Here is a 14,828-nt window from a genome sequence, read left to right on the forward strand (position 1 = left end):
AAGGGGGCGCAGGTTCAATCCCTGGTCAGGGAACTAAGATCCCACATGCCACACAGTGTGGCCAAAAAGTAAAAAAAAGAGAGAGAGAGAGAGAGAATTTTATACTTTCATTAAAAAGCATGCTTATGAGAGATTTTTAGCATGGAAAAAATTTAGATTATACTATTAATTGAAAAAAGATTGCAAAATTGTATTCGCAATATAACTAGGTAAAATTATGTAATAATTGAAGATGGTATTTAAATTAATCCCCATTAAAAATAGGTATGTATATCCTTAGGAAGAAGCCTGCAGGAAATACTCCGGAATATTAAAGTGAGATCAGATAGGTGCAGATTCAAATCCGGACCTGTCAACTTCAGCTTAATGACCCGAGCCTTAAGTCTTCCAACCTCTCTGAATCTCAGTTCTCCCTGATCTTTCTTTTTTTTTTTTCTAAAAAGCAATAAGTAATAATAAAATATTAAATCCTAAGTCTCTTAAACATTGACCTCAAAGTGTCTGTGACTGGGGGAATTCACATTAGTCCTTTATTCTTTCTCCTAGGCATTAAGTTATGTACCTATGGTGTGCCGAGCCCTGTGCGGGTGCTCTGGGAACTACGAAGAAATATAAGAATGTAAAACTGTGCCCCAGTTTGGGAGCTGAGGTGTCCCTTTGTCTGTTCTCCCCAGGATGAAGCAGTCATCTTTGGCCCCCCCAGGAAGGGCCCGGGGAGCTGCAAGCAGGCCAGGATCAGGCCACGCCAGGAAGTGAGCTGGAGGTGCTGCCCTCCAGGTCCCTGCAGCACAGGAAAGGCTGCAGCAGCACAGCTCATGGAAGGAGACTGAGGACCAACAGGGGAGCCATCAGAACCTAGGAACTGTGGAGGGTCAGTTCCCCGAGAGCCGCCAGGTAATGTCCATGGAGACCTGGGCAGGAGGGTATGGAATGACTGACCCACAGGGGAGGCGAGGGAGCAGGGAATTGTTGGAGGAGATCATGGGGGGTTCTGTGTAAAATTAAAATCGGGACATGCTGGTTTCAACAAAGCTCAGACAGCTTTTCACGAAGATGGCGCCGAAGGCAAAGAAGGAAGCCCCTGCCCCTCCTGAAGCCAAAGCTAAAGCAAAGACTTTGAAGGCCAAGAAAGCAGTGTGGAAAGGCGTCCATAGCCACACACACACACAAAAGAAGATCCGGACGTCACTCACCTTCCGATGGCCCAAAACACTGCGGCTCAGGAGGCAGCCCAAATATCCTCAGAAGAGCCCCCTAGGAGAAACAAGCTTGACCGCTGTGCCACCATCAAGTTCCCCTCACCACCGAGTCAGACATGAAGAAAATAGAAGACGACAAGGGACTTCCCTTCCTTGTCGGAGTGGCGGAGTGGTTAAGAATCCGCCTGCCAATGCAGGGGACACGGGGTCGAGCCCTGGTCCCACGTGCTGTGGAGCAACTAAGCCTGTGTGCCACAACTACTGAAGCCCGCGCGCCTAGAGCCCGAGCTCTGCTACAAGAGAAGCCACCGCAGTGAAAAGCCCGTGCGCTGCAACGAAGAGTAGGCCCTGCCCACCACAAGTAGAGAAAGCCTGCGCGCAGCAACGAAGACCCAACGCAGCCAAAAATAAATAAATAAAAAGAAAACAAAAGAAAGGAAAATAGAAGACAACAACACACTGGTGTTCACTGCAGACGTAAAGGCCAACAAGCACCAGTTTAAACAGACTGTGAAGAAGCTCTATGACATTGACGTGGCTAAGGTCCACACCCTGATCAGGCCTGATGGAGAGAAGGAGGCACATGTTTGACTGGCTTCTGACTATGATGCTTTAGATGCTGCCAACAAAATTGGGATCATCTATACTGAGTCCAGCTGGCCAATTCTCAATATAAAAGTTTTCACTATAAAAAAACAAAAACAAAGCTCAATTTTTTTTTTTTTTTTGCGGTACGCGGGCCTCTCACTGCTGTGGCCTCTCCCGTTGCGTAGCACAGGCTCCGGACGCACAGGCTCAGCGGCCATGGCTCACGGGCCCAGCCGCTCTGCGGCATGTGGGATCTTCCCGGACCGGGGCACGAACCCGTGTCCCCTGCATCGGCAGGCGGACTCTCAACCACTGTGCCACCAGGGAAGCCCTCAATTTTTTTTTTTTTTTAATGCTAGGATATTCTAGCATCTGTTTCTTAGCTGCTGAGCACTATGGGACCCTGCAAGATGTGGTTAGAGTATGGTGCCTTTTCCAAACTTATTTGAATGTAAAATATCTTTTAATTTATTTTTATTTTAAGATTTAAGTTTTTTTTAAAAAAACAAACAGCTTCAGTGAGGTATAATTGACATACACTTGCACGTACTTCAAGTATACAATTTGATGTTTTGGACACGTGTGTACCCACGAAACTGTCACCACAATCAAGAAAACAAACACATCTATCACCCCCCAAAATTTTCTGTGCCCCTTTGTCATCTCTCTTCCCATTCACCCCCAGCCTCAGGCAACCACTGATCTGCATTCTGTCGCTATAAATTTGTTTGTATTTCCCAAAATTTTCCATAAATAGAAGCATACAGTATCCACTCTTTTAGTCTGGCTTCTTTAAATTATCATGATTATTTTGAGAGTCAGCTATGTTAATGTGTGGATGAATGCTTTATTCTTTTTATTGCTGAGTAATATTCCATTGTAGGGATATGTCACAATTTCTTGTCCTACTATATAGCACAGGGAACTATATTCGGTATCTTGTGATAAACCGTATAGGAAAAGAATACGAAAAGGAATGTTTATATATGTATAACTGAATCACTTTGCTGTACAGTGGAAAGAAACAAAAACCAGTTTCTTCATTCTTTCATCTATTGATAGACATTTGGTTTGTTTCAACTTTTTGACTACTACAAATAAGACTTTCAGAAACATTCATGTCTATATGTACATGTACTTTCATTTCTCTTGGGCAAATAAATGCTTAGGAGTAGAATGGGCCATATAGTATTTGTATGTTTAACTTATTAAGAAACTGCCACTTTTCTCCAAGGTGGTTGTGCCATTTTACATTCCCATGAGCAATGTATGAGAGTCCCACTTGTTCCACATCCTCCCCAAAACTTGGTATGGTCAGTTTTTAATTCTAAGCATTCTAATAGGTGTATAGTTGAATCTCACTGTGGTCTTTATTTTCATGTTCCTAATGACTAATCATGTCAAGCATCTTTTCATGCACTTATGGGCCATTTGTATATCTTTGGAGAAATGCCTATTCAAATACTTTGCCCATCATTTTAATTGAATTAGTCAATTTATTGTTGAGTTGTAAGAGCGCTTCATATATTCTGGATACGAGACTGTTATCAGATCTACGATTTACAAATTTTTTCTTCCATTCTATGGATTGTCATTTCACTTTCTGACCTTTTTTTACAAAACTGGGTTGTTTTTTTATTCTTGAGTTTTGAGAGTTCTTATATATTCTGAATACAAGTCCTTTATAATATATGTTAATTTGTAAATGTTTTCTCCCAGTCTGGGAGCTGTCTTTTCCATTCTCTTAACAGTGACTTTCAAAGAACAGAAGTTCTTAATTTTGATGAAGTCTAATTGATCAGCTTTTGGTATTATTTCTTAGAAATCTTTACTCAACCTGAAGTCACATAGGATTTTCTCCGATGTTTTCTTTGAGAAGTTTTATTGTTTTAGGTTTAACATTTAGGTTTATGATCCACCTTGACTTAATATTTTGCATATGGTCTGAGTGATGGATTGAGGTTCATTTTTTGCATATGGCTGTCCAGCCATCCCAGCACCGGATTGAGCTCATTTTTTGCATATGGCTGTCCAGCCATCCCAGCACCGTTGGTTGAAGACTATCCTTTCTCTGCTAAGCGTGCACCTTTGTCGAAAATCTCTTGACCACGTATGTGTGAGTCTCTCTACTTTGTTTCATTCATCTATTTGTCTATCCTTATTCCAGCACCACACTGTCTTGGTTATAGCAACTTACTAAAGTCTTGAAATCAGTTAGTGTAAAAATCCCCTTTGTAGGGAGTGCCGTGAAGGACTCTGGTTCTTTGAAACATCCCTTGGGAAATCCCATTTAAAGAGGATCATCTCACTTTCTGCAGGCTCCCATTCTACCTGCACAGAGAAGCCTGGATATGACTTTGGGCAGGTCCTGCCTCCTCTGGGCCTCAATGTCCTCACCCCTCAAAATGATGGAAAGTGGGCAACCTTCTAGGGGTGCTGGGAGAACTCAGTATGATAATGCTTGCAGTGCTTGCTTGAGTAAGGGTTTGACAGCTGGTCTCTGGGTGAGTGTTGAGGGTCAACTGAGAGCCAGGATGGGACTCACCATCTTGATGTCCTTGTCATTGGCAGGACCCAGAGTGTCAGCCCTTCCCAGGTCACCTGGCCGCCAATGAGTCAGACATAGTGCAGCCAACAGAGCCTTGTTGCACCTTGGACAGCTGTGGACAGCAACTGGGGGACAAGCCCCCCCAAGGAAGTGGACACCCCACCCATCAGGCCACAGGGCGTTCTGCCAGAGCCTGACTCAGGGGGACATGAGGACAGTCCCCAGGAAGCAATGTCCCTAATGCCCACGGCAACTCTGGAGGAAAAGACGGCCCACTCTTCCCCACCATCTATGCCAAGACCTAACACACCCAAAGAAAGGTAAGGCATCCTCTGATGGCCCCCCACCCCACTCCCTGACCCCAACAAGACTGCTCTTCTGCTAAGCTACAGGGGAGGTGAATTCTAGTCCTGACAGCTCCTGATATGATGTAGAACTTGGTCAAGTCATGCCCCGCTGGGCCTCCGTTTCCCCATCTGTATAGTAGCTCTAATACCAGAATTCTTTGTTCCACGGGCTTATTCTTCAAGAGCCACGTCCCCACAGGGGATGTGAGGGCATGAGGAGCCCGTCTGGGATTAGAAGGCCAGGGGAACTAAGCTGGGGCGGTGGACCCGAGTGTCCTGGGAGCTGAGAGAAGGAGTGTGCAAGGGGCAAGCCTTGAGCTGAGCCCCTCCCTCACCTGGGAGTTCCTCCCTTGTTTAGGGACAAGGCTGTGGAGATCCAGGCAGCACTGGGGCCTGTTCCTCCACCTGTAAGTAGAGCCACAGTGGGGATGGGGACAGGGTGGGCTGGGGATCAGGAGGATGAAGGGGGCAGAGGCAGAAATGGGACGGTATTTGGAGTCAAACTGGGGAAGGTGTGAGCGTGTGCCTGTGTGTTTGCATGAGTGCGCACGTGTATGTGCATGCGTGCGTGTGTGTGTTTGCACACGTGCATGTGTGTGCATCTTGGGTGGGGGTCAAGGATGCTCTTACACTCTAGAGTCCTTGGATTCACCCCAGGTCATGGCTTTTTCCACATCAGCACGGATTTCTTCCACCCATTTGCCGTCAGTCACAGCACACAGCCCAAAGCTTCCCTGAACACCTGGGAGGCTCCCACCCCCCTCCCAGCCATCCCCACCTCTGCCAACTCTGCCACTTCCCGGTTCTTTGATTTGACTGAGCAACCTGTAAATATACAGTCATCGTCTGCCTGGTGGAATGGTAGGTTGGAAAAAGAGGAATCAAAAGAGCCTTCAGGGAGTATAATCTACAAAAATATTGAACCACTATGTTGTACACTTGAAACTAATATAATATTGTAAATCAACCGTACTTCAATTTAAAAAAAAGAGGCTTTAGGTTTGGGGCCTGAGCAACAAGTGGTGTCATTAACCAAGGTGGTGACACTGGGGAAGGAGCAGACAGGAAGAACCTAAGGTTCTGCTTTGGTCATGTCCTAGACACCCAAGAAGAAATGCCAGGAGGACGTCTGGAGTTGGGAAGGACAGAGAAGTCAGGATGGGAGGTGTAAATGTGAACAAAATGGAGATAACATCTAGGAGAGTGAATATAGAGCAGGAAGGCATCTGAGGACAAGTCACTGGGTCTCTACCACATTTAGAAATGGAGGGACTCCCCTGGTGGTGCAGTGGTTAAGAATCTGCCTACCAATGCAGGGGACACAGGCTCAAGCCCTGGTTCGGGAAGATCCCACATGCTGCGGAGTAACTAAGCCCGTGCACCACAACTACTGAGCCTGTGCCCTAGAGCCCGCGAGCCACGACTACTGAAGCCCATGCGCCACAACTACTGAAGCCCGTGCGTCTAGAGCCTGTGCTCCGCAATAAGAGAAGCCACCGCAATGAGAAGGCTGTGCATGGCAACGAAGAGTAGCCCCCGCTCGCCGCAACTAGACAAAGCCCACGTGCAGCGACGAAGACCCAACGCAGCCAAAAATTAATAAATAAATTAATTAATTTTTTTAAAATGGAGCAAGAGCAAGGAATAGCCAGCAAAGGAGGCTGCTGAATACTCAGGGAGGGAGCCAGCTGGTGAGAGAGTGGGAGTCTGGAGAAGAAGGCATTTCCAGAGCGATGGAGTGGTCATCTGGGTCTATCACCACTCAGTGGTAGGCTCTGAGGAGGGCAGAGATCTGACCACCGCCTTGCAAGGGTCTGGTTGGGGCGTGGTGGCAGAAGCCGGACTGGAGATAGGAGGAAAGTGGAGATGGAGTACAGCCAAATCTTTCAAGAAATTTTGCTCTAAAGGAAGAGCAGAGAACTGGGATGGTAGTTGGAAGGCTTTGTACTGTCAGGAGAGTTTTTTCTTTTAAAGAGGGAAGATAATACAGCATGTTTTCATGCTGATGGGAATAACCTGGCGGAGGGGTAGTGCTGATACTTTAGGAAGAGCGGGTGTGTGGTGAGAGCTACATCTTTTTTTTTGAGAGCTACATCTTTGAACCGGAGAAAGGGCTGGGCTGGAGCCTGCGTGGCGTGGCCTGGTTGGAGGTGGGCAGGGGACAGCTCATTCCTCTAATGGGACGGATGCAGGAGGTGCTGCATTTGCTGAATGGATGAGTGGAAATTTATCGAGTGCCTACCACAAGCTGGCTGCTGAGTCAATATGGATAAAAGAGGCAGACGAGGTCCTGCCCTCTGGAAACTTACTTCTGGTCAGGCAGGCAAACAACAGGCATGGACAGGGCCATTGCAAATTGTGTTGATTGCAGTGAAGCAAATAAACAAGTGGTGAGATGGGGAGTAACTCACTCAAGACCACAGCTCAGAGAGCCAGGAGGGGGCAGAGCCCAGGTCAGGGGTGGGGGAGGACATGGGGTGGGAGCCTAGTAGGTTGCAGGAGAGAGGTGGGCCTCCCCAGGGGCCCAGAGAGGGAGGGGCAGGGTGAGGATCCGCTGCAGAGTGGGTGGCTGGGAGAAGTTTTGTGGGACAATCTGGCTGGCCGGAGGCCTCCCAAATCCCCTCCCTGGTCCTGTCCCCAGGAGGCGAGGGACATCGGAGAGGGGAGGGAGATGCAGAAGCAGCCTCAGGATCCCGCGGGGGCCACGGGGGCCCAGGACCTTGGCAACCCCCGGCCGGGCTTCATGAAGTGCTTGTTGGAGGTGGAAGAGGAGAAGGCCACGCATTGGAGGGTCACCAAGGCCCGCGCGCTGCCAAGCCGGAAGTCCCCCAGGACCCTGGCCCCCGTGCCCGTCTCTTCCCCGGTTGGCAACTCAGCCCCAACCCTGCCTCTGACCCTGCCTCAGACTCCTGCCTCAGCTCCTGCCATGGCCCCATGCTGGGCCTGACCGCCAGCCCCTGGGCCACTTCCTGCCCCCATGGGAGCCCCAGCTTCAGTGCGTATCACAGTCCTGCCGGTCCCTGCATCAGACCTGGGCTGGAGAAGGACAGAACTTTTGCACCACAGCGGGGAGAGGAGCCTGAACTACCCCAAGGCACGGTAGGAGCCACCCCAGAAAGGGTGTCTGGGATCAGGGCCTGGTCCCAGGGCCCCTGGCTACTCTCTTCCAGAGTCTTGTCCCTGTCACTGCACCTGTCTGTTCCCTCCCATGTGTCCCCCCTCCATTTCCCCTCACTTCTGTCTCCTGTCTTTCCCAGCTCTTGATCTTTCATATCTAGGCCCCTTTTTCTCTCTAACCCCCTTTAGACTCTCCATACCTCTGCCTTGCTCCTCCTCTGGGTCACTCGTAGACTCTCCTGACCTCTTAAAGCCTCCCCTGGGGTTCCTCCCATGACCCCCTCTGCCTCAGCTCCCCATCACCCGCCCCTAGCTTTTGGTGCAGGGCCGGGGTGGGTGGCTGAATGTGTGCCCTTTGCCCGGGCTCTGTCCTCTGCAGGCAGGAGCTGGAAGAACACTGCCTCTTGAAGGTGTGTCAGATCTGGGAGGAGAGGTCGGAAGAGCACCTCACACTGAAGCAAGAGGAAGGTGAGGGTGGGCCTGGCCAGGGGAGCCCCTTGTGGGGCAGGCAGAACCCTCAGTCCTTGGCTTTATAAGCCCGGGGTGGGGGACAGGGTTGCTGTTCATGCTGCTGCCCTGGTACCTACCCCAGCCCTGCACTTGGCTAGTCGGGTAGGAGGCTGACCCAAACTCTCACACACCACTGAGTCGGGGAGCACAATCCCGCTGGGTCCTCTCACTTGGGCTCCAGTTCTCTTCTCTGTTCCAGAGCCACCTGTCTGAATGAATGGTGCAAGCCCTGCAAAGCTCTTTCGCTTCTGGAGACGTTTGTGCATACCCCAACCCAAGCCCATGCTACTGGTCCCCTGCAGAGGCCACCTGGATGGGACGCAGGGCTGTAGAGCCTCCACCTGTCCGAGACCATCCCTCACCATTTAACAAGACCACCCACCCTGGACATGTTACTGAACCAAACTGGGGTCTGCTTGCCCACGCGCAGTAAAGTCAACCTACTGACACCGGGTTGTGGTGAAGGAAAGGGCAGCGTTTATTGCAGGCTCCAAGCAAGGAGTCCAGGCCTAAACTCCCTGATGGCTTTCAGGGAAAGGTGTTTAAAGAGAGGGTGAGAGACAGGGTTGTGGGGTGTGTGATCAGCTCACGGACATTCTTCTGATCGGTTGGTGGTGAGGTAATCGAGAGTTGACGTTATCAACCTGGTTTCAACCGGTCTCGGGTCTACGTGCTCATGGTCAGCATACAGTAAACTTCTCCCACCTGGTGGGGGTTTCAGGATCTGCAAAACAGCTCAAAGGACATGGCTCAGTATATTATCTATAGCCCTTGAGGAGGAACTCAATGTCCTTGACTTTGTTTAATGTCTGAACTATTATTAGTTTGTCTTGTTTGACTGTTTTCCTTTCTTTCTGCATTTTCTCACTTCTCTGATTAAATCCATTCTTTGGAACTTGGGGAAAGCCTAGGAGGCTAAAGTTTTTCTACAAACAAGAAGAGGCAGGCAGAGGACATGGGAGGTGTGTGTGTGGGGTCTGTCCCAGGAAGGCCCCATAGGGTCCTGCTCAGTTACACACAGGTCCCCATTTTCCACTGCATCCCACCTCCACCAAAAAATTTAAAAGTTCTGAACATGCACCCTGGGCGAGGCACTGTGCCCTTTGCTTCCCATCGTCCTGGGGGTTGGGCCCCGTGACTCCACTTACCTGCGCTTTGAGGAGTGATTGCTGCTTCCTCTGGGCTCTGGAAGTGGCCTAATCGGCCGTCCACATCCACTGCCAGCCCAGCCACACCTGGCTCTTGCCCTGGATGAGGAGGTGTGTGCCCTCCTTCCACCCTCCGCTCTTCCCCAAAGTCTGGGCCCCAGGCAGGGCCAGAGCAGCCCCTTCTTCTGCCTTCCCTGAGTCCACTCTCTGGCTCCCTAGGACCCCATCTTTGAAGTTCACTCCTTTTAGCATTAAAAGTCTCTAGTCATTTTTAGAGGGGCTTTTCTAGGTCCAGCGCCCACTGCCCCATCTCCTTGAGCTGAGTTCATGGACAATGTGCCACTTTGGCTTAGAGACTCAGCATTCTCCCCAAGGCTCAGCCCTGCCTGGTGAGGAAAGAGCTGGCTACCTGCTCTGATGGTCCAAACCACCCTGCATTCGGGATGATCTTACCACTTTTGAGAGCTGTTCAGTTTTCCTTTTTCAGCGTGCCTGCCTGTGGCAGCTCACCACTTAGTCCAACCCTAATCCCAGCCCTACCTCTTCCCCACATTTCAGTTCTGTTCATCAGAGACTTAGTCTACGACGTGCCAAGCAATGAATTAATACCACCTCTCTGGGAGGGTGTACTGTTGTTCTGTCCATCTTACAGATAAGAAAATTGAGGCTCAGAGAAGCACAGTGACTTGCCCACGGCAACTATATTAGCTTGCTCAGGCTGCCATAATGAAGTACCGCAAACTGAGTGGCCTAACATTTATTTTCTCATCGTTCTGGAGGCTAGAAGTCCAAGATCAGGGTGTTGGTATGTCTGGTTTCTTCTGAGGCCTCTCTCCTTGGCTTGCAGACGTCTGCCTTCTCCCTGTGTCCTCACATGGTCTTTCCTCTGTGCACACACATCCCCGGTGTCTCTTGTGTGCCCAAGTTTCCTCTTCTCTTAAGGACACCAGTTAGGTTGGACTAGGGGCCACTCCAGTGGCCTCATTTTAACTTAATCACCTCTTTAAAGGCCCTATCTCCAAACATCATCACATTCTAAGGTATGGGGGTGGGGTGGTATTAGGGTTTCAACACATGAGTTTAGGCGGCAGGCACAATTTAGCTCGTAACAGCAACCCAGCTTCTTAGTAAATGGCAGAGCCAGTCTTATCACTAGGTCTGTTGATTCTAACCTGGATTTTGCTGTGGGCTGTGAAACCAGACACCACACGTGTTATGACCAGGACACGACTTTTCTATCAAGTGGTGCTGTTCTGGGACTTTCTCAGCAATTTTCCTGGTCCTCTGCTCCGGTCCAGACAAACGAAGCTGTCTTAGAGGCTATGTCTATCCAGATAAGTAACTGCAGAGCCCCAAGGCCAAGGCACAGACTCAGAGTCAGCAAGATCTATCTGGTCCTCTAAACTCTGAGCCTCAGTTTCCCCATCTTTACAAGGGAATAAGCATTCTGCTCTTACCAGGCTGTTGTAAGAATTAAATGAGAACATGGCTATAAAGAGCTTAGTACACTGCCTGGCACATAGCAGGGGTGCCCTAAAGTGGGCATGTTCTGGTGCAAGGTGAAGGCAGCTAACTAGCTGAGCTTTTGCCACACCAGCTGAGCCCTTGGTCTGACCTTGTACTAGAGAGTGAAGTGAGTCGATGGGCCCACACCCCTCCACTTTCACTCTTCGTTAAGTTTGTCCCTCTACCCAGCCATGGTGATAAAGAAGGCTGGACAGGGGGTGGTTGGAGCGGATGGGATGAATGGTGGAAACATAATGCCACTGCCCACCCCAGCCTTCCGCAGCTACTTTGAGATCTTCAGTGGTCATGGCGAGGTGGATGCACAGAGCCTGGAGAACATCCTGCTCCTCGTGGGCATGTCCCTGATGCCGGCCCAGGTGGAGGATACCCTGAGGCATGCTGATATCGATGGTGAGTTGGGGGAGGCTTCATCCTGAACCCCAGGCAGGGTCAGGTTCATGGGCCACATGAGACCTGTGCAGTCACACAGGGCTCTGCGCTTACAGGGTCCTGACTTTGGTTTAATGCTCTGCTGTTACAGTCTAGAAATTCTTGATAATTTTTGAAAGAGGGGCCCTATTCTGCATTTTCATTTTGATCTGGGCCCCACAAATGATGTAGCTGGTCCTGGCCCCAAAGTTAGGGCTCCCTGGGTACCTACTCAGTGCCACGTTCTGGGGACCCAGAGATGACCAAGACTTATTTCCTAAGATGTAGGTGATCTCTGAGATCAATCCTTCCAGCGCTTTATGTGTGCTTCATTGGACATTCCTCCATGACTCGGTCACTCATTTTACCAGCTGTATGACCTTGGACAAATCACTGAAGTTCACCAAGTCTCAGTTTCCCCACCTGTAAAAGGGGGCTTACAGCAATACCCATCTCACTGGGCTGTTAAAATAATTAAATGAGATAATCCAGGCAAAGCACGGAGCACAACACTTGGTGCAGAGCATGTATCCGGGAGACATTAACTGCTGGTACTATTCATTCACTAAATATGTATTAACTGCCTACCGTATGTCCATTCCTGTGCTGCGCACTGGGAATAAAGACATGTGTAAGACCTATGAGACCTGCCCTTGAGGTGCTCACACAGTCAATGACACAGAAGGAAGAGGTGCCAAAGGAAGCAGCGCTTAAGGTGGCTTGGAGGAAGGGATCAGGAAGGAAGGCTTCCTGGAGGAGGTGATGCCTGAGCCAAATTGTGAAAGATGAAGCAGGAGTTAGGCAGGGAGAAGGGAAGGAAGAAGGGCATTGCTGGTGGCAGAAATAACCTGGACAAAAGGAATAGGGCAGGGCTTCCCTGGTGGCGCAGTGGTAGAGAGTCCGCCTGCCGATGCAGGGGACATGGGTTCGTGCCCCGGTCCGGGAAGATCCCACATGCCGCGGAGTGGCTGGGCCCGTGAGCCATGGCTGTTGAGCCTGCGCATCCGGAGCCTGTGCTCCGCAACGATGGTTGGCCAGATGCAGGGAACACAGTGGAGCTGTAGGGGGCCTGGGCTCCTGACCTCTGAGTGTCAGCTCTGCCTCCTCCATCACTGCCTGAGTGTGAATCCTCAGATACAAGCTAAGAATTGACCTCAGCTCGGCCCCTGCATGACCCCAGGCAACAGCCTACTTTTGTCTATGCCTCAGGCCTCATCTGTGACATGGGGATAAGAGTATTAGGCGACCCCCCCCACCCCCCCTCAAGGGTGGCTTTAAGAATTAGAGACCACTCATCAATTTGTCAAGCAGTTCAGAGAACATTTGCCAAGCACCTCTCTGTCTTAAGCCCTGAAGACACAGTGCTGAACAAAACAGCCCGTTCCTGTCTCCCAGAGCTTCAGTTAAATCCCAGATCTTATGAGTGTGTGGTTCAAGTACAAGGGTTCTGTGACAGTGTCCAACAGGGGGTCTGACCTGCACTGGTCTGAACTCCGTAAGGAAGTGATTGTCAAGGGGGAGCATTAAGTGAGAGAGTTGGAGGGAATTCCTTGGCAATCCGGTGGTTAGGACTCCACGTTTTTCACTCTGCGTTTTCACTGCCGGGGCCCGGGTTCAATCCCTGGTTGGGGAACTAAGATCCTGCAGGGCCACAACAAACAAACAAAAACAAGCAAACAAACAAACAAAAAGAGTTGGAGGGTGGTGGAGAGAAGTCTAGGAAGAGGAAGCAGCGTGCGCAAAGGCCCGCAACAGGGAAGAATGTGGCCCCTGGAGGGAAAGCAGGTTAGCGCTGGGGAGTTTGGTACCAGGTAAGGCTGGAGACAGGTAACGGGCAGGTCTAGCAGGACTCTGAAGGCCAAAGTGGGAAAACTGTAGGTACAAATATGTCCTCATGCAGAGACTAGCACACTGTAATAAGAGTTGCTGACGTTTAATGAGCGTGTATTATATGCATGGCCCTATTCTGAGCACGTTGCCTCAATTTCTCTCCCATGAGAAAGGTGTTAAGGTCATCCTCACCCTATAGATGAGAAAACTAGGGCTTAGTGGGGTTAAGAGACTTTGCCAAGGTCACAAAGATAGTAAGTGGTACACCTATGACATGAACCCAGTCTGCTGCTTCCAGGAACTTCTGGGAGCTTCTAACCCAGGAGATTTTAATTTTTACCTTCTACTTTCCTGTGTGCACCATGCTCTCTGCATTGAATATGCGTTACTTTTATAATCAAACCCAGTGAGTAAATGCTAATAACCGTGCCTGGGTCGCAATGCCCGAGCCTGCTCTGAAAGGCCCCTGGCCACACTGTATTCTTCTGGCCTCCACAGGAGACGGCCACGTGAACTTCAAAGACTTCTTGGCCGTGATGACAGACACCAAGAGCTTCTTCTGCTCTGTGGGTGAGCAGGGGTGAGCCCAGGGCACTCAGAGCTGGGGGGAGGGGCCAGGTGGCTGCTGGGGCTGTTAGGCATCCAGGGCTGTTAAGTGGTAACGGCAGCCACCAACCTACGTCCCCAGAAGAGAAGGCCTGACGGACATGGCTCCCCCAAACCCCCGCACTCTGCTCTTTGAGATCCTGTCCCTGCTGGTGGAGATGCTGGCATTACCTGAGGCAGCCTTAGAGGAGATCACCAGGTGAGTAGGACTGGCTACTGGGAGTGGAGGGTTGTGGACATGGAAATGGCACCTAGCGTTTTGGCAGCTGAGGACTTTTGATAATTAGGACTCTTAGTTGCCAGTGAAACCCACATAAAACTGGCTTACACAACAGGGGAATGTATTGGCTCACATCACTGCTCAGGGCCTCAGGAATGGCTGGATCTAGGAGACCAGATGATACCATTCAGGCTTTATCTCTCCCGCTCATCTCTGCATTAGCTCCAAGCTCAGCGAGGCTCTTCCCACAGTGGGAAGGATGGCAACCGGCAGCTTCTACTCTACTCATACCCTCCTTGTTTTGCAACCTCAGCAGCAAGAGGAATACCTTCTTGCAGTACTCATACAGCAGTCCCAGAAAGGGAATGCGATAGGGCCTGTCTAGGGCTAAAGAACACGAGGTGGAAGCCTCCCCGTGTTGCCAGAGTGGGCTGGTGGGTGGTTAGTGGTTCACCTAAGGAAGAGACGGCTGTGTACAAAAACAACACGAACATTCGAGGGCTAGAAGCAGAGGGTCAAGGCAGAATGGCCCACCTGGTCTCTCTTGCAGCACACAGAAGCTTGTCCCTATCGCTCAGAAAGTTGGATCACTTTTTCCTGCCACAGACCAGGCTTTGTCGGCAGGGGCCGGAGGAGGGGGAATGATTGCAGGCTGTTCCACTAATACCAACTTAGCAAACCCCAAAGACAAGAGATCTTTCTTCCTCCCGGCATCTATAAATCACTAAACACATAAGTCTGAAGACGACAAATGTATGATTTTAAAAGCAATAAAACAAA

General features: G+C 50.1%; 1 protein-coding gene across 1 annotated transcript in view; it reads left to right on the forward strand.

Annotated features, from left to right (window-relative positions):
* Positions 1-14,828, forward strand: part of SPATA21 (spermatogenesis associated 21) — a 32,796-nt gene that overhangs the window by 2,501 nt on the left and 15,467 nt on the right. The window contains 10 exon segments of the mRNA XM_024749985.1: positions 704-773; positions 776-894; positions 4,359-4,472; positions 4,474-4,655; positions 5,041-5,089; positions 7,324-7,781; positions 8,179-8,267; positions 11,237-11,374; positions 13,721-13,796; positions 13,914-14,027. Of these exon segments, the coding sequence (XP_024605753.1) occupies positions 704-773; positions 776-894; positions 4,359-4,472; positions 4,474-4,655; positions 5,041-5,089; positions 7,324-7,781; positions 8,179-8,267; positions 11,237-11,374; positions 13,721-13,796; positions 13,914-14,027 (1,409 nt within the window).

The sequence above is a fragment of the Neophocaena asiaeorientalis genome, unplaced genomic scaffold (genome assembly GCF_003031525.2).
Source record: "Neophocaena asiaeorientalis asiaeorientalis breed wild unplaced genomic scaffold, Neophocaena_asiaeorientalis_V1.1 scaffold275, whole genome shotgun sequence".
NCBI classification, from domain to species: Eukaryota; Metazoa; Chordata; class Mammalia; order Artiodactyla; family Phocoenidae; genus Neophocaena; species Neophocaena asiaeorientalis.